A 22,962-nucleotide genomic window follows, 5' to 3' on the forward strand; every position below is an offset into this window, starting at 1 on the left:
ATATCTAATTGATTTGAATAACATTTTCATTGTATGAATAACATGAGGGAAAACATTTAACATTCCACTTAATAACCACATGGTAGAATAGATTAAACATCACAAAATCCTTTATAATAACCAGGTACTGCCTCTGAGATCTAGACCTGAAAGCCAAGCATTCTAGTGCTTGACGGAGCTAATACCCAAGTGTTCAAAATGTCCACCCACGATTTATAATGACATAAACATACACATGCTCGCTTATTCCCATGGAATATTAAGTAGACACTGACCTAGCACCTAACCTGATATAGATGACTGAAGCTTTCCAATCTCAATGGCAGATGAAGCATAAATATTCATACTAAAACATATTGCATACCCATTAATCTACTTCCAAGTTCACTGGTCATACAGCAGTATATATACCTGATCAAGAAGAAGATAGTGCTTTATAGATCGTAGCTTCCCTATCAGATCATACTACATACAGACAAAAAAAGGGGAAAAAAAAAAGGTAAGATTAGACAACAAGATAAATGAATTGCTATGAAGATCATCAATCATGAATTTATTCATATAGGAACCAAAAAGAATGATAACATATGCACAGAAAAACTTAAGTATTTATGACGACTGAGCCTCACTTTTTCTTTGATAAGATTTAAAAGCTCACTGCTAGCAAAGTCATAAGCAGATTTTATACACTCAACATAACGATGATTTGATCCAAAGCTCATCAATTTCGAATTTTCAGATACAGGGACCTATTCATACAATCCAGTCACTGATAGATACTAACGACACCTCCCTTGATACTAATGACACCACAAGGGAGGTGAAGGATTGTACCAAAAAAAAAAAACAAGGAGAAGAAGATAATATTGTACAAACGTACAGGATAAACCATAGTGGAACCTGAACATGTTGCCCACATTCTCTCATGACATTTAGATATTTTCCAGTGATTAAAATTGTCCCAGCAATATTTGCAAGAAAGCTAGGACTTCCATCCTTAAGCTGTAACGTTGCCTCCAATACTTGGCTTCATAATCTTGAGTCTTTCCTGTAACACATTAAGCACAAGGCTTTTGATGGGATTGCACTCATATAGCTCCTCAATTATATATATATATATATATATATATATATATATATATATATATATATGCACTATAATAATTGTAAGGGTAGACAATACCTTTTGAAGAGATTTGTTCTCAGCAATGAAAAATTCACCGTAAGGATCATCAATGACTCCTTCATATACCCACCTATAAGAAGTTTCATTTCCAAACATTGAGATCAAACAAAGTATCCTTCAAATACAGTAAAATGATAAATCCAAGTCACAAGAATTGGCCATAGCCTCTATGCAAAATCTCATCCCCACCACACCCCCCCCCCCCCCCCCCCCAAACAACAAAACACCCAACAACAACAAAAAACACAAAAAAAGATGAATAAATAAATAAAGAAGAGAAATGAAAACTTTCATGGAGCAAAATGAACTGCAGTTTGTCTAGTGCTTGTTCCAATATAGTACCGGAACAACAAAGAAAGAACTTAACTTATGGGAGCATTTTAAGCTTATGTAGTTAGCCAATCACATTTAACTAGAGATGTTAGATAGGACGGCATGTATAAGACACTGCCAGAGGAAGTTGCAATTCCCACAAACAAAGAATAGTATACATTCTAGAAGAGTACCTCTCTAATATACCCAGGTACGCATTGCTAGCACATTCAGCCATCTTTTCTAGCAATGACCTTACAGCAGTATCACCAGCCATGGCCTTAGCCTGGATATTTCAAAGAGCCACATTAGTATGAAGTAGCAATTGAAAAAAGAAGAGAGAGAGAGAGAGAGAGAGAGTGCTTTTTACTTCCCAAAGAAGATATATCAACTGAGTATATCAACCACAATTTTGCTTCTTCAATAAATACAAAAGCATCAATAACAAATACAAGGAACATTTGGCAACCTAGCTGTATTTTTAGGCCTACAAAACATCAGGGTAGACAACAAGACTTGGAAAATTACAGGTAAAACCACCTCCAAAGAAGTAGCACGAGGGAAAGAAACAGAACTTGAATCAGAAACTCAAGCACATATAAATTATGACTTGTTAAACCAACATCCTTAAGTGCTTATTTTTTCATATATGAATGGCTTAAGTACATTGAATCCATAGTACAGATGAATGGCTTGTCTTCATCTCCCAATCCAGCAATCACAAGCTGAATGAAGTATGAACCAAACCCAAATCACAAAAACGAAAAACAAAATTGGGATTCATATGTCATTAACATTCATGACTGCAAAAACCCTAGTTTTTCCTCAATAAGCTAAGACACACAATACCAATCAAATTGCTCAAGCATATACATAACAACCATCAAATTGAACCAAATTACGAACCTTTTCTCGTAGATAATAGATAATAGCTGAGACAAGGCTAGCAAAAGTCTCAGGCTTCATATCCCTCTCTTCCCTTAGCTGGTACAACTTGTGCTTAAACATAAGCCTCTGAAACCTCCACCAGTTCCTAGTTCATCATCATCATCATCATAAGCACTGAAACTTGAAAATTCGGAAATTGAAATTTAGGTTCATCTTCTATCTCACCTGAACAGCAGCATTGTAACAGCCAATGGAATCTTGGAATCCCACACTGCAAATTCCAAAAGGAAGAGGTGACAAACAAGAAGAAGAAGATATGAAGAAGAGACAAAAGTGATATAAGGAGAAATGATATTAAACTTACGTATGGGAATCCTTGGTATCGGTGGCGAAACGCAACGTCCATTTGGTTTTCTGCACAAACTGAACGGAAATTTCAAATGGAAAGTAAATGAGGAGGAGGAGGAGGAGGAGGTTAAAGTAAAGAGTAAAGAGAAGATGAGGAGGAGGAACCTGATGAAAGCTGTCGGTGAGGAACGGCCTCTCGGAGATCCAACAAGGAGTTGAAGGGCACGAAATTGAACTATTGATCTCCATCACCGACATCGAGATCGGGATCGGGATCGGAAACCCTTCCTTCCTCCCTCCCTCCAACACTGAACAGTAGTTCACTCTCTCTCTTTTCTCTAAGTAATCGATTCGACAGCTACGAACGATGTCGACCTCTTCGAGCTTTCAATGGTACAAGGAAAAGTAGCCGTCGGTGAAAATATGTGGTGCCTGAGCCGGAGAGGGCGTCGCTCTTCCACAGATCTCCGCGCTCAACCCTCGCAGTAGCTAGCCATCGATTTCCCATATTCGACTGAGAGATTGAGAGAAGGATTCTTCCCCTTCTTTCAATCTTCTGAGAGAGAAAGAGGGAGAGCTTGCCGGCGGAGGTAAGAGGGAGGAGGCCGTTAATGAAGGAGAGACAATGGTGGCCGTGGAAAGATAGCGGGAGAGGAAGGAGAAGGAGGCGCTGAAGTCAAACTGTCAAAGTTAGAGTTATTGGTTAGGGTTCGATAGTTTCAGACAAAGTGAAAAAAATACCAAAGTGTTGGGGGGAATGAATATTTTGGTCCCCGCATTTTTCAAACTTTGTAAGTTAGTCCCTCCGCATTTTTTCAAAATTTTTGAACAAGAGTTTACATATCGGTTAATTTAACGACTGATGTTAATAATCACAATAGAAATCGATATTTCATAAACCGATGTTAGGATGTATTTTTTACATCGCGTGCAATTCCGACCGATTTAATAGTGGTGATGTCTGATGGCATAATTCTAGTAGTGTATAAATAAGTATAATTAAATTCTAAAACTATACGTAGTTGCATAATTGATAGAAACATAGAAAAAAAGTTGAGCATATCTCTACTACAATAAAGCGAAAGCGTCTAAAATCTTCACCAAAATTTAAACTACCAAAGTTATCCCTGTATTGGCTGATTCTAATAAACAAACAAGAGGGTTATTGTAGTAAAAGACAATACAAAACACAAAAGAAGGAGATAATTAAGTGTGGAAGAGACGTGGGATTGGGAAAAACATATTGAGAAGAAGGTGTATTCATCTCACGATCAGCGAAGAATAAGTGACCAATACAACCATGACCACCTCAGCACAGTTTGTGTAAAAAGAAAAAGTGATCAAGGAGGGTGTTGGAAACGTAGATGCAAAGAACCAAAAATCTCACTGGATTGAAACAGTGCAATTTATTCATTCAGTTCAGGCTTCATATATAGCCTTAAACCCTAACAACTTAAGCTGAAAACATGATCACGTTTCGGCTACATGCAGCCACGTGCAAAACAGAAAAGACCAACTAAGAATTCAAACTAAACACTATGACCTAGAAACCAGGACATTTATTCAACTGAATAACAAACCCTACGAATAAGTCAACTGAAAGACCCTACGAATAAGTCAAACCCTTCAATTCCCTCCCTTAAGCTTAATGCAGTAAGCAATTTAGCTTATATCAGTGAGTTCACACATTCCTAATTCGCTCCTGAGCTTTTGAAAAACATCGAACTTCAATGGTTTTGTCATGATATCAGCCAGCTGATCACTACTTCCACAATGAACAAGGGAAATTGTACCTTCTTTACTGAGATCTCTGAGGAAGTTGTACCTTACATGAATGTGTTTGCTTCGACCATGAAGCACTGGATTCTTGGACAGCTTGATGGTGGAGCTGTTATCACATTTTATGCTAATGCAACCTTCTTCCTGTCCGAGCTCCTTCAAAATCTTCTTTAACCATATGGCCTGACACGCACACATAGTTGCTGCAACAAACTCGGCTTCGGTTGTTGACAAGGTTACAATTGGCTGCTTTTTAGAACTCCATGAAATAGCTCCAGAACTTAACAAGAAAACATAACCACTTGTGCTTTTGCTATCCTCCATGTCCCCAGCGTAATCACTGTCAGTGAAAGCCCTGAACCTATCATCATCACCATTCTTGTAATGAATGCCATAGTTCACAGTTCCTTTCAGGTATCTAAGAGCTCTCTTAGCTGCCTGCAAATGTAGCTCAGTGGGTTTCGCCATGTATCTGCTCATGAGGGTGGTGACAAACATTAGATCTGGCCTAGTTGCTGTCAAGTACATCAAGCTGCCTACAAGCTGCTTGTAATAGGTCTCATCAATCACAACTCCATTTTCGTCTCTTCCAATTTTGAAACCTGGCACCATGGGAGTTTTAACTTCATTGCTTTCCATCATCCCGAATCTTTTTAGAACTTCCTGAGCATATTTCCTCTGACATATAAAGATGCCTTCTTCCTTTTGTAAAACTTCGATGCCAAGAAAATAACTCATACTTCCCAAGTCAGTCATATCAAACTCCCTCATCATGGAATTCTTAAATTCAAGCATCAAATCAGCATCATTACCAGTATAGATTAAATCATCAACGTACAAACTTACAATGATGACTTTACCTTCACCTCTTTGCTTTGTGAACAAAGTTTGTTCACTCTCACATCTTTGAAAACCTTCGTCAACAAAGTGAGACTCTATACGGCTGTACCAAGCTCGAGGAGCTTGCTTCAGACCGTACAAAGCTTTGTGTAGTTGGTATACCATGTGCTCCTTCCCCTTCTTCTCATATCCTCTAGGCTGCTCAACAAACACTTTCTCATTCAGATCTCCATGCAAAAAAGCAGACTTGACGTCAAGTTGAGAGATCTTCTAGCCCTTCTGAGCAGCTAACGCAATGATGGTCCTCACTGTGTCTAGTCTTGCCACAGGTCCAAACACTTCTGAGTAGTCAATTCCCTCCTTTTATGAATAACCCTTTGCTACCAGGCGTGCTTTATACTTGATCACTGCTCCTTGCTCATCATGCTTAGTTTTATAGATCCATTTGACTCCGATTTTCTTGGCCCCTTTTGGTAAATCCGTGAGAGTCCACGTTTTGTTCTTCACAATTGAATTGATTTCAGAATCCATAGCGAGACGCCACTTTTCTTCTTGCACTGCATCTTCAAAGAAAATGGGGTCTTCTCCTGTGACATCTTGCACCATATGAGATTCATCTTCACTCAAACCTTCACCACTCTCATAATCCTCCATCCATGCAGGTCTTCTTCTCACCCTCCCTTCATCTGTGCTGCTTGCTGCAGGCCCTTCTATTTCTTCATTAGGGTTGCCCACATCTTCATTTCCTTCTCCTGTTTCTTCACCCTCATTTACTTCATCATCATCACCCCATTTTAAAACAACTGAAATTTGCTGCTCATATGTGTCACCCCATTCCCACATCTTTTCTTCTTCAAAAACAACATCCTTGCTCACTACTATTCTTTTTGCAATAGGATCAAACAACCTGTATCCTTTAGACTCCTCACTCACCCCTAATAGAATGCAAGTAAAGCTTTTATTGTCTAATTTACCTCTTCTTGCATCTGGAATATGCACATGTGCAATGCTCCCCCAAACTCGGAAGTGATCCACAGAAGGCTTGACTCCACTCCATGCCTCTTGAGGTGTGACATCTTGTACTGCTGAAGTAGGGCACCTATTCAGTACGTAGAAAGTCCACATTACAGCTTCAGGCCAAAAGGTTTTTGGAACTTTCTTGGCGGATAACATTGATCGAACCATGTTCATCACAGTTCGATTTTTCCTCTCGGCCACACCATTTTGGTGGGGCGTATAAGCTGTGGTGAGCTGCCTCTTGATCCCTTGCTCTTTACAGAAACTGTTGAACTCATGAGATGTAAATTCTCCTCCTCTATCCGTCCTTAAGCACTTGATAAACATCTATGCTTCCTTCTAAACCATCTTCTTGAAGTTTTTGAAGTGGTATAGGGCCTCAGACTTTTCACACAAGAGATACATCCATGCCTTGCGACTGAAGTCATCAATAAAACACAAAATATATCTCTTGCCACTGTTGGATGTGGGAGAAATAGGTCCGCATATATCTGCATGGATCAACTCGAGGACTTGACTTGCCCCCCAGATGCTTTGTTTTGGTATGATGTTCCTATGTTGCTTCCCAATTAGGCAATCTGTGCAAGTGGTCTTTGAGTCTTCAAGTTGGGGTAATCCATGAACCATCTTCTTGGAGTACAACGTGTGTAACCTTTTATAGCCCAGATGTCCATACCTCTGGTGCCATAAATGAGTTAAGTCCGAGCTGCTTGTGTGAAGACATTCTTCTGACTGAACATTTGTGGCTTGAGTTTCAACTACTAGGATGAACATGCGATTCAAGCTCATTTTGCTTTGAGCAATCAGTCCTCGGTGTGGATGATAAATGTTACAGGTGCCATGTTGAATCAATATTGATAGGTTTTTCTCTTGAAGTTGTCCAATGCTCAAGAGGTTGTTCCTAAGATCTGGAACAAAATATACTTCTCCAACAATATAAGTAGCACCATTTAAAACAAGTTTCACACTGCCCTTTCCAGCAACATGCATTCTAGAGTTATTTCCAAGTTTTACTGAATGTTTGAAGTTTACATTCAGACTCGAAAACATACCTTTGTCTCCACACATGTGATTTGAACACCCGGAATCTAAGAACCATGCATCCTCTCTTCTTGCATTGTGCATGTCCACGTATGCCATTAACAGCAGATCATCCTCTTCTTCCAGTTGAGCATAATTTGCCTCCTTGTTCCATTTTGGGCACTCATATTGAAAGTGACCAAGGTTGTGGCATTTGAAACATTCTACTGTTGCCTTATTGAAGGTCTGTCTTCCTCGCCCACGACCTCTTCCTCTGAGAGCTGCTCTTCCTCTGCCTCTCATGTTGACTCGATCTTCCACTTTTAAGACTTGATCATAGTCTTCTCTGTTCACCCTCTGGAACTTCTGCTCGTGAACCACTAACGAGCTTTGCAACTCATCGATGGAGATGGCTTCAATGTCTCTTGACTCCTCGATGGACACCACCACATAAGTGAACCTCTCAGTTAGGGTTCGTAAGATCTTCTCCACTATCTTCGAGTCCGGCATGGCTTCTCCATTGCTTCTCATTTTGTTAGAGACAGTCATCACCCTAGCAAAATACTCCGTGATGGACTCACCATTCTTCATCTCAAGTACTTCAAATTCTCTTCTTAGTGATTGGCAAAGAGACTTCTTCACTCGCTCATTCCCTCCGAATTTCCTCTTCATGGAGTCCCAAACAATCTTGGAGGTACGTCGATCCAGGATCTGTTCGAAGGTTATTCTATCAATGGCTTGATAGAGATAGTGCTTCACCTGATGATCCTTGGTTCTGGCATCTTCTAGCTGTGTACGCTGAGCCTCAGTCAGCTGAACTCCTGCTCTTGGCTCCTCGAAGCCATTCTCCACCAGACTCCATAAGCCCTTTGCTCTAAGCAAATTTTCCATCAGCTCACTCCAGTGATCATAGTGTCCGTCAAAGTGAGGGACCCTGATCAAACTCTTCTCCTCGCTCATCTCTCTCTTAAAGCTGCTGCTTATCACACTTTTCTTCAGGCCCAGTGGGGGCTCTGATACCAGTTTGTTGGAAACGTAGATGCAAAGAACCAAAAATCTAACTGGATTGAAACAGTGCAATTTATTCATTCAGTTCAGGCTTCATATATAGCCTTAAACCCTAACAACTTAAGCTGAAAACATGATCACGTTTCGGCTACATGCAGCCACGTGCAAAACAGAAAAGACCAACTAAGAATTCAAACTAAACACTATGACCTAGAAACCAGGACATTTATTCAACTGAATAACAAACCCTACGAATAAGTCAACTGAAAGACCCTACGAACAAGTCAAACCCTTCAGAGGGCAGAAGAATGGAAGAACGTTGGAAATAAACTGAAAAAGAAAGACACGAAAGGAAGGCTAGCCACAGTATTCAGGCCAAGTTGATCCCCAGAAGAATAACCGATGTGCTCTCAATATTTGCACGGATTATCATCGACGCACATAGGTCAGAGATGTTTAAGGTTCATAGAGATACCAAGACTTTCTCAAGCATGTATTTGTTGTTGTTCTGTTCAAGGATCTCTAAGGAGTTTGACGGATAAACATGATCATATAATTGATCAGTATTCAATATTCTACTCTTTTTTTTTCTTTTTTCTTTTTTTTCGGAAAGCATTCTACTTAGTTTTATCATTCTTTCAATCATCTCTATTTTCTCTTTCTCTTTTTTTTTTTCCCTGAAGGTCCAGTCATAATTTTTCTATCTTATGCTTCATTGCAGTCTTGTTCATCGAGTTTGTAAGCTTCACGCCTTGACGTTTTGCTATTGGCACATTGAATATTGGGGATCAGAATTTTAGTTTGTTAATTAAGATGTTATTTGAAGATGGGGAATTGCAACCACGAAATCTCTTTTTCTTCAATTGTACGTATTAGGAGTGATTGGCCAAGTTTGTTTGCTTCAATTGTGTATTCTACTTAATGGTACCTGCAACCTTCAATGTGTGTTTTTTCTTGCCAACGAGTTCTGTCCAATGTGTGATACAAAATGCAAGTTGCACCTCTTTAGCCTAATCACTATGTTCAAATAAAAAAATTAAAAAAAACTTAATCCCTGTGTGAGCGTGGTCTTTTGAACACGCATCGCATGGGTAGGAATGCTAGTGATAAGTATTGACAAGGGAGAATATCAAGTATGACTCATTCGACACTTTAGTTACTCAATTTTGAAATATATCACTTTAGTTACCAAAATATTACTCTGTCCACCATTTTAGTCATTTTGCTAAATCCTTCGTCAAAATCTCAGTTAAATAGATAATATTTTTGTAAATAAGCATTTGTAGAAGGTAATTTCGTCAAAATCTAGCCACTTCTGCCACTCAATCCAATGCAGACTTTCTAGTTTTGAAAAGCTGGTTGGACGAAAATATCATTAATATTGTGGCAAAAAAAATTCTTTTTAACAGAAAAATAACAAAGTAACTAAAGTGAATAAGAGAGTTAAAGTTGAGTGACCAAAGTGATATTTAGAAAGTGAGTGACCAAATTAAGTGTTGAACATGTAAAAATTGAGTGGTCATTTGTGATATTCTCCCTATTTACAAATAAAGTCATTTTTGTTTTAGGGAAACGATATTTGAGAGAGAATTGTTGTGTGTTCTCATTGATAATAGAGGCCTCTTTATATAGAGGATTACAATGCATAGAATCTGAATCGTACAAGGAAAGGTAATCATACAATGAATGGATATCTCTAAGATATTCTCCGAGATTATCTCTAATTAAAATCTTATTTCCACTAGGTCAAGTAACCTAGAGTTTGAGCCAGACACAATTTCTATTTACTTAAACACTCCCCCTTGTGTCGCCCAAACGCGGTGCTTCTCTCGTTGCCTCGTTAAAAAACCTTGCCGAGTAACAAAAACCCTGTGGGACAAAAATAACCTCGGTCGAAGGGGAAAAATAGCACAACACACCCTTCACGTTTCGAGACCATACATGTAGACATCTCCCCCTCATGTCTGCATCTCCCCCTGATGACTACGGTCATGGGAGTTCGGATAACTTCCGCAAACGATGCTACCAACACGTTTCTCAAAAGTGGAATCTAGGCAGTGACTTAGTGAGCAAGCCTGCCACACTGTCCTCAAATTGAACCTAGTTCACTTTGATCTTGAGGAGAGTCTGTTGTTGCTGATTATCATTGGTGTTGTCGCTTTTGATGTAGCCTTGCTTCATTTGTTCAAAATAAGCAACATTATCATAAATGTTTGTAGGCTCATCTGTGGTAGACTTCAAACCACAATTGTTCGAACATGCGTAATTATGGATCCAATCCATATACATTCACGAACCACATCGTGAAGAACGATAATCTCTGCATTGTTCGAAGATATAGAAACTAGGGTCTATTCTATAGACCTCCAAGATATCACGGTCTTTACCCATAGTGAACACTTAACCAGTTTGGGAATGACCTTTGTGTGGGTCAGAGAGATACCTAATATTAGCAAAACCTTCCAAAACACATGTTGTTTTGGGATGGGGATAGTGGACGCAGGCCAATGTTGGCGGCGTTCCTGGTGTGTGATGGGTCTGAATCCATCATCTCTCTGTAGGGATAGAACAAGCCCATAACAATCGTACATCTCAAGTACCGAAAGATATCTTTTACACCAATCCAATGGCGTCGTATTGGCGCAGAGCTATACCTTAGCTAACAAGTTCACTGCAAATGAGATGTCTGGTCTTGTGCATTGAGCTAAGTACAATAATGCGCCTATTGTACTTAAGTAAGACACTTTCGCCTCTAGCACATCTTCGTCATCATCCTTCAGACGAAGAGGATCCTTTTCAAGATCAAGACTACGAACGATCATAGGGGTCCCTGAAGACTTGACCTTGTCAAAATGCCTAAGCATCTATCAACACGATGCTCAAGTTCCAAACTGAGACATAATCGTGTTCTCCCAAAATCCTTCATCTCAAACTCGGAATTCAAGTGTTCAACGGTTTTCCCTTAACTCTTTAAGGGCTTCCAATGAAGATCATGTCCAACATGAACCGCGATAGAACCCGAAACTTGTTATGAAAACGCGTGGGCATATCCCTTCCCAATCCAATAGTCACTTTAGTGAGCGTTTCAACCTTATTGTAAACGCGCTCCGTGGTCTAGAGCCACTTGACTTGGGTAAATGAAGTTCACCATGAACCTTCATGTATATTCCGTATCTAGATCCCCATAGAGATACGTAGTGACCACATTTGTAAGCTGCATGTTCAGTTATTCGGAAACTACCAAACTGACAGGGTAGTGGAGTGCAATGACATCCATTACGAGAGAATATGTCTCATCGTAGTCGATTTCAGGGCATTTTGTGAGAAGCCTTGTGCCATAAGGCGAGATTGTCATCTCTTTTTCTGATCACGCTTTCTAACGAAGACCCATTAGTCAATAGGTTTTATGTTAGGAGGTGTTGGCATCACTGGCTCAAAAACCTTCCTCTTTGTTAGAGAATCCAACTTAACATGGATCACATCTTTCCATTTAGGCCAAATTTCTCTACGTTGGCATTCATTCATCAACGGAGTGTGGTTCGATGTCATCGGACTTAACAAACTCATGCGCAACGAATTGCGCAATTACATCATTAATTATGATGGAGTTTCTATCCCACGTCTCATGTACACTAGTGTAATTTTCATAGAGCTCTATATTCTCAAGAATAGGTTCTGACGTTGAGGTGTCCCCCAACGATAACCATAATCCGAAAGATTCTCACGAGACAGATTTTGAGTCTTGATGATCAAAGGATTTGAATGTGCCAAAGTATCATTCGAACCCACGGGCCTCCCACGCATCCTAGCTGGGGCCATGGCCTATAACGCCAGAGTGCCACTCTCTTTGGCGTTGGCGCCATGACTATCTCCGTGTAGGGTGGCGCTCCGTCCTCTTGTAGGGACGTCCTTCCTTGCAGGCATGTTTGCAGCAGATATGTGTGATCTCGTCACTTTAACAGGGATCGAGATGAGTCATAGTAGGGACAGACCACGACAATTCATGTCATTCCTGCTGAACATCTGTGTTCTTATCTCCCCCTAACGACGGCAAGACTGTCTCATCAAAGTGACATCCGCAAATCTAACGGTAAGGAGATCGCCTAGCAAGGGCATTAAGTGGCGAACGATTGTTGGAATCTCAAATCCAACGTAGTTGCCCATTCGTCTGTAAGGACCCATCATAGAGCGCAATGGCGGCGCAATTGGCACATAAATGGCACACTCAAATATGCGTAAGTACGATACTTGTACCCAGTCACTAACTGTAACGCAGAGGTAGATTGAGTGGCGGTGGGTCGTAGACGAATTAACATAGCTGCGTGCGATATTGAATCACCCCAAGCGGATATAAGGAGATTAGTGCGCATTACCAATGTCCTGACTACCATCGTAGTAGTTTCCACGAGACCATTTGGGTGTGTACATGGGAATATAATGTTCAACATCAGTCTCATTGCAATAACCATCGAAAGTCTTCGATGTAAACTCTCTAGCATAGTCAAATCCAATTGACTGAATAGGATGATTCGGGGAGTCAGCCCGTTGTCATATGATATGTGCTAGGAGTGTAGCATAAGCAGCATTACAAGTGGACAATGGCACAACACGTGACCAGTGTGTTTGCGTGTCAACCAACATCATGAGAACTTTAAACGTCCACAAGTTAGTTGAATCAGTCTATAGAATCCCCATGGATTCTATGTAAGAACAGAATGAGTATTTTCATATCCTTTGCATAGGACGGTCTCAGTCCTAATTTCCCTAAGGAATGGGCTTTGTAAAACGAGCGAGAGGCTGTAGAAGCAACCAATGAGGATTTTGGTTGGGCCTGAGCGTATGAAACGCTATTTGAAGCAAAGTTGGTGATTGCAGCATCACCTAGGGTTCCAACACCATGATGAGCGCCATCCATGGCGTCATGGATAGGGACTGTGCCAGCCTTAGGCTAGTGGTGGACTGTGGCGGCGCCAGAGGCAGCGGTGGCAGTAACACTTAGTCCAGGAATCAACTTTGGATTCATGCTTCGTTTCGCTCGAGAGAAAGGATGTCCATGTGAAGTCTTTAGTAGACGGATCATCATATCATGACTAGGATGACCTATCCTGTCCGTTGGCTATTCATAGGTGTGATTGGCCCTAGGAGCGTAGAGAGTTTCTGTGACAGTAATTAAGGTTCCATTTGGCAAGTGGAACTTGGGCTATTCCATGTCCTTGAATTAATTTTGATGGCCCAGCCATCGTAGTCACAAAGTAATATGCTCATAATCAAAATAGAGTCATAATGAAAAGAACTCAAAATTTTATTCATAAGCCAACGGAGTTACATCATTGTTTCTTTGACGAAACAAAATCTAATCCAAAATGCTAGTTAATGCAAAACAATGGTAGTCGTCTAACTTCTTTCGGTAACGCCAAAATAAATGTGACCAGGTGAGTAGAGAGATGTCGGTGGAGCAAGGCTCGCTTAAGTACCACTAATCTCATAACCTTCCTAGACATCACACTTACTTTGGGTGAGCCTACTTTGAAAAAAGACTAAACCATTGGCTTCCACTACAAAAATATATGGCAATTGCCTATTACATCTCTTGGAAAATAAAAAAACTTAATCAAAATCGCCAGTCTTTGGATCTTGGCCTTTGAAGTCTTCAACCCTTAGAGCGAGATCGTCATCTTCATCTTCTTGCTCCATGTAATTTGCTTCCCTTGCTTCACGATACGTTTTGTACGCGTTAGCAACATTCTGGGGTGCAATACATGCTTTAGACTAATGTCCGGACGCTCCACACCGAAGACAAGCATCATCATTGTGATGCCCCAGAAATTCGTAATTATTTTCCGATGATTTTCCAGAATTAATTTTATGGTTATTGGAAGATTTCGTGGCTCGTGGATGGAGCGGAAGTGTTTCGGGCGAATGATTATTCAAGAAGCGCCATTTTAGGAGGGGCGCAAGGGTTGACTTTTTATTCGTTGGGATTCTCCGAAAACTTCCTTCACAAAAGTTGTAGAGCGTGTCGATACGAGTTCGTAGACATGTGGAACGCGAAAATCGGAGTTCGTATGAGAAAGTTATGGTCTGCGGAAGTTTTGGGAAAGTTCTATAAATAGGAGTTTCCACTTTTGGAAATTTACTATTTCCATTTACTTTCACCATTTCCGGAAAATCACCAGAAACGCTCCGTTCTCTCTCCTCACCCGCGTCTGACCCGACCCGAACCCGGTGATCCGACCCGGATTTTCGGGCGACCTCTAGCCTTGAAACCTGCACAGAACGATTCGCTTCTCTCGTGCGGTCGTCTCTGTGGCAGCCTCTTGCGGCGATTAGTGGTGGAGGAAGTGCAGCAAGGCGGTGCAGTTTGAGGATTTCGGACCCGGTCGGAAATCCTTGTTCCGACGTCGGCGAGGCTTCAAGTCTTCTTGGTTGAGCTCAGAGCAGCCTCCTTGATCGATCCTTGGTGGTTGTTTGGATCGATTTACGTGGAAGTTGGTTCAACTCGGATTGAACAGTAATCCACGGCTTGTGAGGTAGTTTTCGATCCCTTATGCTTGTTTTCTGACTTCGAGCTAGTTATGAACATTCACAAGCATGCTTAGATGAAGCTTTTTGATGTTGGGAGTTTTGTGAAATAATGAGTTTTTGGCTGCCGGCGTTCTGGTGGCTTTCCGGCCATGTAGGGAACTGTTTTTGGTATTATATATGTTCTACTTGCTGATACGAGCGTTTCGATATATAATATGCAAATTTTGGAGTTCGAATGGAATTGTTATGATTTTTACGAGTTCATACCGGTAGAATTATTCGATCCGTGAGGATTCGAGCTTCCGATCGACTTGTGGTTTGGACATATCGATCGTGGAAGTATTCCGGAGACATTGGGTGGTCTCGGATGTGGTTTCGCCTTAATTGGCGTCACTTTGGGAATTTTGGTTCGATTTAGGGTTTCGAACGTTATTCTTTGTGATTCGTTAATTGAATCAGAGCTGTAATTCCTTAGGTATGTGACGAGGTATTCTTTGGACAGCTAATTTGGGTGGTTTGGCTGCTTTGTTCTGTATTGAAGACGCAGCGGGAGTTTCAAGGTGAGTAAATCTCACGATATTTGTTATGAACCTAATTACCATATTGTCTTGGAGTTATGGGATTAACTATGACTATAGTTGGTATTAGTGGCATTTCTGAGTGGATGACTATGTGTGTGTGTATATATATATATATATATATATATATATTATGGGATATATATATATACATATGTATTCATGTATTAGTGGCCTTGTGGTGAATCTTTGTGATGATTGTCATGTGAAGCTTGTGTAGAAATATTTGTGTAATGAATCCTTGAAATCAGTGTGATGAATCTTTGTGATGATTGCCATGTGAAGCTTGTGTAGGGATATTTGTGTAATGAATCGTTGAAATCAGTGTGATGAATCTTTGTGATGATTGTCATGTGAAGCTTGTGTAGGAATATTTGTGTAATGAATCGTTGAAATCAGTGTGATGAATCTTTGTGATGATTGCCATGTGAAGCTTGTGTAGGAATATTTGTGTAATGAATCGTTAAATCAGTGTGATGAATCTTTGTGATGATTTCCATGTGATATCTGTGTGATGACCGGCGAAATCTGTGTGATGATCAGCTGGACTATTGATATCTGTGTGATGATCAGCTGGACAATAGCTATCTGTGTGATGATCCTCAGGAATCTGTGTGATGATCAATAGGATGTGTGATGAACCAGCGGAATCTGTGTGATGATCAGTAGGATGTATGATGACCCGTGGAATCTGTGTGATGATCAGTAGGATGATGGCTATCTGCGTGATGATCGGTGGAATCTGTGCGATGATCAGTGTAATAACTGCTCGGCAGTGGAGCTGAATTGTTATTAAGTTAACAATAATCGAGAAGACTGATGTGATGGTCGGGGTTACCTACGAACGTAAGAGTGTGACGTTACGATGATTACTATGATTTGAATTGTTTGACTAGTGTGACCTCCTGAACTAAATTATATACAGGGGTTACCATGAATTGTGTTGCTTGTTTTGGAATGTGATTGCCTTGTTTCTTCTTGATTGTATTGATTGATGGTTTGATTTACCTTAAGAGTCATAGTGGTGACGAATTGTACTCTGTGGTGAGGATAGGAAGGTGAATTGTTGATTTTCACCTTTGATGTCATGTTGATGACAAGGGCTCCTAGTGGGGAGGGAATGAACGTGGTTTGGGATTCGCCGTAGGGCGTTAGAATGGCATCAAACATTGCTTGAGGAAGTATTGTTTGATTGAATTTGTGTAATGGGACGCTAGTTGAGAATCTAAGCATGAGGCTGTAGTCACCAGTTGACTTATGTAGGCACGATATGGAAGATTATGGAATTGATGGCCGTAGGTGTGAGCTTTGTGTATATCGTGTTTAGGTTGAGGTGACTTAAGAAATGTGTTTTGCTTTGTGGTTTTGAGTTTACTCATACGAGCTTCATAAGCTTACCGGGTTTGTTGTGTGGCAACCCGGTGCACTATTCAATGGAATGGTGTAGGGGTTAATCCTGCAGGTCAGGGTAATCGTGGCTGAAGCTGAGGTAGCGTGCTGGCAGCATCACGGTAGGAAGCATATGTTGTGACTTTACCGTTGTTATTACTTCCGTTGTGTAGTTAACTCTGAGGAGTAATTACGTTTTATCTTGTTGTTGACAATTTAATTCGTAAGCTTATGTAATATATGACTCTGTGGGCGGGTCAATATTGATATAATGGGTTCAGGGCATCAATATGTATCTATACTATTATTAAGAGAATAGGCTTTGTTAGCCAAAACTGAAAATTTTGACAGATTTAACCCTGAAAGATTAAAAAACTTTAACAATAAATTAAATCATAAGGGTAAATAGGACAATTATAAAATAGATTTTATTAAGAAAATTGAATAGAAATTATCCCACAACCTCCACTTTTCTCTCCCACTATTTTCTCTCTGCAATAACTACCCACTGAATCTATTTTCTTTTGCAGATAACTTTTTTTTTTTTTTTTTACAATTAAAATTTTTCTTACACATGCAGAGCATGTGATTGTAGACTAGTGTTGTATAAGGGAAGATGTCTCCATGTATTTTGTATTGATGACTGAACGATCACGCATGTATAATTATGGGGTTATATATCGATTTTTATTTGTGTTAAAAATTAGGGGCGTGACAATCATGGTCAGGCTCCCTTGATCGAGGCGCACCTAGATCGCGTTGGGGACGACTATGATCCTTGGTGGCACCACCACCATAGCTGGAGGCTCTGCCTCTCTCTCTCTCTTCACACGTTGACCTCTACGGTTCCGTGCACGCCTATCTTGGCGGTTTCCTTCCTCTTTAGGGCGAGAATATAGACCAGAACGTCCAGAATAATCCCTTTCCTTAGGGTTTCGCTCCTGGCCCCCTCCCTTAGGGGCGCGACTATAATTAGACTTCGGAATTGGCTTTTCTCCCACGAGTCTAGAGTTATAGTTCTTCACAAGTATGTTGTCGTGCTTTTCAGCTACGTTCATGGCTTATTGCCATGAAATCTTGTGATGCGTCCGGCATTGACATCAATCCGATAGTTCTTGGCTATCATCAATCCAGAGACGGGGAAGGTAGAGAGAGTCTTCTCGATCAACATCGTATCAGTGATCTTTTGCCCGCATAATTCCATCAAAGACTTAATACGAAGTGCTTCCGAATTATAGTCAAGTACAGACTTGAAATCACATAAGCGAAGGCTATGCCATCCCACTTCTAAATCCGGAAGCAAGGAGTCACGAACGTTGCCAAAACGCTGCTCGAGTTCTACCCATAGTTTTCTGGAGTCTTCCTCATTGAGGTACTCATTCTGGAGCGTGTCATTCATGTGCCTTGTCATGAGAATTATGGCTTTAGCTTCATTGGCCTCTCTCGTAGCTCTATTCGCTTCAAAAGCGGCAACTTGTTGAGGGGTAAGCACGTTCTGACTTGGCTCTTGGATCGTACTCAGGATCCCATCAGTCTTAAGATGCTGGCGCGCATCACGGACCCACTTGTGGTATCCTGCGCCTGTTGTCTCTAGTGGAGCGAAGCTCAACTTGTTCAGGTTACTCATCCTAAAAAACAACAAAAGATTAGGGTTAGTTTCGGAGAGAAAAATGCTACCACGAAAACATTAAAAATTTCTGAACGTAGTCGCTTCCAAGAAATTAGGAATTTCCGAGCGTAGTCGCTTCCAAGAAATTTGATTCCAAGAGGGGTTGGATTAGATCGAAACAATAATGTTTGTGGTCGATCGTTTTATCTCAACAAACTCTAAGTTTGGAGGACTCTACAAGCTCCAAGCTTGGAGTGAGCACGAACCCCCACAGTTCGGTTTAATTTGGTCTCCCCTATGATGAAGAAAGTGGGGTAGAAGAAGGGAGGTGGCAAGTCCCCGAGAAAAAGAGAAAAGAAATAAAAACTTCAAAAACGGGAACTTCTAGTAAAAAAATACCTCGAAATAGGTCGCTGGAAAATTTGGCCCGAAAAAGTGGCTGGCGGTGACATGTCGCAGGATGGTGCTGACGTGGCAGGTCTGAAATGGTGTGATGTGGCGCAGGCTACCGGCGTGGCAAGGCTGACGCGACAGGGCTGATGTGGCGGTGGGCTTCTGGGCCGAGGGCTTGACTTCTGTTTCTAGGCCGAGGGTTTCACTTCAGCTTATGGGCCGAGCTCTGATCCCTCTAGGCTGCGCTTTGCTTTTCCCTCTGGGCTGCATCGTTGGGCTCCTCTCTTGCTGGGCTCGTTGAGGTCTGGGTTGGGTGACAGTGCACTTGTGCAGATGAAGACTTGGCTGGCGGTTCAAGGCGCAGAGGTTCTGCCGGCCGGTTCAAGTACTTTCCGGCCGGTTTTTGCCGTGATTTTCCCGGTTCCCGACTTCTGGGTTTTGGCTGCCTGTCTTGGAAAAATATTGAGGTAGGATGTGGACTGAAAAGGTGCGAACCGGGCAGGGGAACCTTTGCTTCTTCTCGGGGCCGGTTCGGTATCTTTCTGACCGATTCCAGGGGTGGCGCCGCCGGTTCTAGACTCCTGGAGTTAAGAGCTTCAAGGTGGGTAGCAGAGGTTTCAAGGATTTCAAGACTACGAATTTAGGATTTCAAGGTCAGGGCTTCGTGCTGATAACGTGTTTTAGGGAAACGATATTTGAGAAAGAATTGTTGTGTGTTCTCATTGATAATAGGGGTCTCTTTATATAGAGGATTACAATGCATAGAATATGAATCGTACAAGGAAATTAATCATACAATGAATGGATATCTCTAAGATATTCTCCGAGATAATCTCTAACTAAAACTCTATTACCACTAAGTCAAGTAACCTAGAGTTTGGGCCAGACACAATTTGGATTTACTTAAACAATTTTTAAGTACTTGTAAAAACAAATATTTTGAACATTCTGGTTGGTCTGCGCACCGCCTAGGGGAGATTTTCGGAACATTACCTGCACCTATCTATGCTGCTCAGGCTTATCTAGATGATCTTAATGTTGTTAGAGACTTAGAGATAGGAGAACTGCCCGGTAGTTTCCTTTTTTGTTTTCTGTTTCTCCTGTCTTCCAAAAAAAAAAAAAAAAGGGAGATAAACTCGTCTCACAGAACCAACAAGTCTGTAACTATGGAAATCCACAAACCTGACGTCTACATATTGAAGTAGCCTTCCCCTCACCAAACACTACCCAACCAAGAACCAGCTTTGATTGTTGGTAAAACCAATAACTACTTTCAAAACCTAAACAAGCACTGAACTCCAAATTATATTCAGAATATAGCCACTACCATGCCAAACAGTCATCAACACAAAGCAAAGATGTATAAAGAGATGGGTATTATAATCCAAATTCTTGAGCAGAAGGTAATCTGAATATATGTGATGCATCTGATTAATAATAATAGAGTTACCAATATCTAGAGTTGTTGCCTGGGTCAGAAGCAACAGCGAATCCTTGCACATGTCTTTGGCAGAAAGTGAACCAAGGCATAAGCAAAACTCACACAAATAAATTTCCCAGCTGTTATAGCCCTAAAGGTGAGGCAAAAACTCATCATGTTGACATTTCTTTAAAACATACAGAACTTCACGCTGGTGTATATCAACTAGCATTCATTTAGAGCCTAATTCAGCAAGTCATTAAGTTAAGAAAGAAAACTCATCATGTTGACATTTCTTTAAAACATACAGAACTTCAAGCTGGTGTAATATAAACTAGCATTCATTTTACATCTAATGTAAAGTTTTATGAACAGGGACTAGATCGGTCAAACAACAGAATTCAAGAAGCGTGTTCATCTGATATAGTTTGCAGATAGGTGTAGGGTTTGATCACTTTTTCCGAGCCACGGCTGCAGCAATTCCACCAGCAATGAGTCCAACAGCAGTTGCAGCAATACCTATCCCTATCGCACCATCTACATTTAAACCAAATGGAGATAGAATTGTCAGCTGAGCTATACAAACACAAGCACGAAGAGGGAGAGAGAGTTTCACTATTATTTCTACCTCTTTTGATCCGGTCTTCATTCATTTTCTTAAGGGTCAGTGCCTGTCTCCAAGCAGGTGCAATCTACCAAAAAACAAAAATTGATCTAATGAAAAACTTGAAAACACTCTCAAGGAATTTAGGGAAGAAAAATCAACAACAAAACAACACTCAAAGTATGGGTATTTTTTTTTTTTTTTTAACCTTTGTTTTTCTTATCAGGGATCATCTACATACAATCCATAAGCAGTAAATGTAGTTAATCATAGAGAAAGCCAAATACTCAGATAAAGAAAGAGAAATTCCTACAGTCAGTTTTTGCAACTAAATGAATCCTAATTTGTTTTCAACATTTTTGCAAGACATCAATGAAGATAGATCAATATTACATATGAAGAGCAAGTGATTTCAAAGTACATACTCATGCAGTATGCTCTGGATTGTTTACAATAATCAAATAAAGTAAACTATATACCATACCATTAAACACTGTTCAACAAGTTCCCTACTCTTAGAATAGTCACCACTTCTGTAATACCCAACAGCAAGAAGATATATAGTCTCTCTCAATTGCAGAGGGTTGCTATTAGCATCACTTACAGAAGCTGCAAATCACCAACATCAAGTCAAAACAATGAACAGAAATAATCCCTACACTCAGCAACAATAAAGAGGTGAACTGCCCAAGTAAAAGTTATCATATACACAACAGAAATTTGGAAAGTTCACTAAGGAGAGAGAGAACCTTCAAGCATGGCTATTCCACGTAGCACATCTTCTGGATGCCTTGAATGAACAAGAGACCATGACAGTCGCATGAGACATTCTTTGAAAAACTCATCATTGGAACCTTTCTGAGCCTCAGCAACTTCTCTTTCACATCCCTGTCATAGCATACATTCAGAAGCATGCAATCACATAAAAACATCTTATTAGTACAGTATGCAGCGTGACCTTGTACGGCAATACTCATCCAAGCGTATAAAATAAATTCTAAAATCCTTCAGCTTCTTTTCTTCCCACAAATGTTCAACAATTACATGTCATTTAATTCCCTGTAGTGGAAGACGTATTATGCTAAGAACCAGTCAGTAGTCAAAAACTCCAGCTTCTGACCAACTGGAAGACTTAACCATGCTTTAGAAGCCAGACTTCCTCATCAGCGACCCATTTATGTTAGTCTGCTGGTAGCCATCTACACTAGTAGCTTCATTCAACGATTCAGCACTATGCAGGTTATAAGTTAGAATGGTAACACACAAATCCGGGGCAAATGCCCAGACGGCTGCGTTTCTAGTACATAGCAACGCAATTTTCTCATGCGCAGAAAAAAAAAAAAAAAAAAAACTCTAATTTCAGGGAGTGCATCCAGAAGTAGTCAGCAGCCTCAGATCTAAATTGCTTATCCAAATCAGAAAAAGAGAACTATGTAGAGTTGATTATTACTTCTCAGAGCCTATAACTTGCTGAAAGTTCCTCTCGGAGATTCAACAAATTTATTATTGTTACAAAATCAAAAATAATTAAATGATTGTAACCAAAAGCGAAATAGGGAAAAACAAGGACCAATCACAAACTTGAAGCTAGTGATAATACCTGACAAACCAAATCTTAGAGCAGAAAATCGATATTTCGATAAATTAATTTTCTAAAAACATGCGAGGCAGTTCAAACTCAATTCACATGGATTATGAGAGAAAAAGAGAAGAAATGGTAAAAGGAAAAGTAGTTACGGCGATGATGTCGCGCTCGCACCATGGGATCTGTTCACTACCAGTGAAGAAATTGCCAACCGACTCAAAGAATTTCCCAATATTCGCCTCCATTTTCGTTTCCTTCGTTCGCTTCAGCTTTGGGTGTGGACGATGGACGGCCGACTATCTATTTAGAGCTTTTTGTTTTCTTTTCGCTCAATCCTTATTCCTTAAGGGCTAAGGCCCAAAAACAAAAATGCAAAAAAAACAAATAATAATAATAAATAAAAGAGAGAGAAAGATCGACAAAACCGTTTTGTATTTTTTTTTTTTTTGGAAAATCATTTA

The 22,962-nt window shown here is 40.4% G+C and overlaps 2 protein-coding genes across 3 annotated transcripts; both read right to left on the bottom strand.

Moving 5' to 3' along the window:
* Positions 1 to 6: 6 nt before the first annotated feature.
* LOC133733863 (gamma-tubulin complex component 2-like) lies at positions 7 to 3,443 on the bottom strand. Of its 2 annotated transcripts, XR_009857947.1 has the most exons (8): positions 2,900 to 3,443; positions 2,751 to 2,809; positions 2,612 to 2,657; positions 2,405 to 2,531; positions 1,693 to 1,784; positions 1,184 to 1,256; positions 881 to 1,048; positions 7 to 465 (listed from the first exon to the last, which is right to left on the bottom strand). XR_009857947.1 is itself a non-coding variant. In XM_062161509.1 (6 exons), exons 2-6 carry the CDS (start codon positions 2,623 to 2,625, stop codon positions 998 to 1,000), a joined length of 357 nt encoding a protein of 118 aa, XP_062017493.1. In that variant the 5' UTR covers positions 2,626 to 2,657; positions 2,751 to 3,443; the 3' UTR covers positions 7 to 997. The 2 variants fall into 2 exon arrangements, 1 of the variants encoding a protein (XP_062017493.1); XM_062161509.1 differs by having other exon boundaries at positions 7 to 1,048; positions 2,751 to 3,443.
* Positions 3,444 to 20,576: 17,133 nt separating this feature from the next.
* Positions 20,577 to 22,832, bottom strand: LOC133733994 (mitochondrial fission 1 protein A-like). Its single transcript, XM_062161662.1, has 5 exons — positions 22,654 to 22,832; positions 21,666 to 21,804; positions 21,401 to 21,525; positions 20,941 to 21,004; positions 20,577 to 20,849 (listed from the first exon to the last, which is right to left on the bottom strand). Exons 1-5 carry the CDS (start codon positions 22,744 to 22,746, stop codon positions 20,764 to 20,766), a joined length of 507 nt encoding a protein of 168 aa, XP_062017646.1. The 5' UTR covers positions 22,747 to 22,832; the 3' UTR covers positions 20,577 to 20,763.
* Between the last annotated feature and the right edge of the window lie 130 nt (positions 22,833 to 22,962).

Source organism: Rosa rugosa, chromosome 2 (assembly GCF_958449725.1).
Source record: "Rosa rugosa chromosome 2, drRosRugo1.1, whole genome shotgun sequence".
Taxonomy (NCBI): Eukaryota; Viridiplantae; Streptophyta; class Magnoliopsida; order Rosales; family Rosaceae; genus Rosa; species Rosa rugosa.

What these genes read in the sequence shown, in the direction of transcription:
- LOC133733994 (XM_062161662.1), bottom strand. Translation starts at nt 22,746, where the DNA reads ATGGAGGCGAATATTGGGAAATTCTTTGAGTCGGTTGGCAATTTCTTC. An exon ending in TGGAATAGCCATGCTTGAAG is followed by an intron (nt 21,526 to 21,665) that starts GTTCTCTCTCTC and finishes GGTGATTTGCAG; the next exon opens with CTTCTGTAAGTGATGCTAAT. An exon ending in TTGTTGAACAGTGTTTAATG is followed by an intron (nt 21,005 to 21,400) that starts GTATGGTATATA and finishes GTTTTTTGGTAG; the next exon opens with ATTGCACCTGCTTGGAGACA.
- LOC133733863 (XM_062161509.1), bottom strand. An exon ending in TACCTGGGTATATTAGAGAG is followed by an intron (nt 1,257 to 1,692) that starts GTACTCTTCTAG and finishes AACTTCTTATAG; the next exon opens with GTGGGTATATGAAGGAGTCA. An exon ending in AGAACAAATCTCTTCAAAAG is followed by an intron (nt 1,049 to 1,183) that starts GTATTGTCTACC and finishes AATGTGTTACAG; the next exon opens with GAAAGACTCAAGATTATGAA.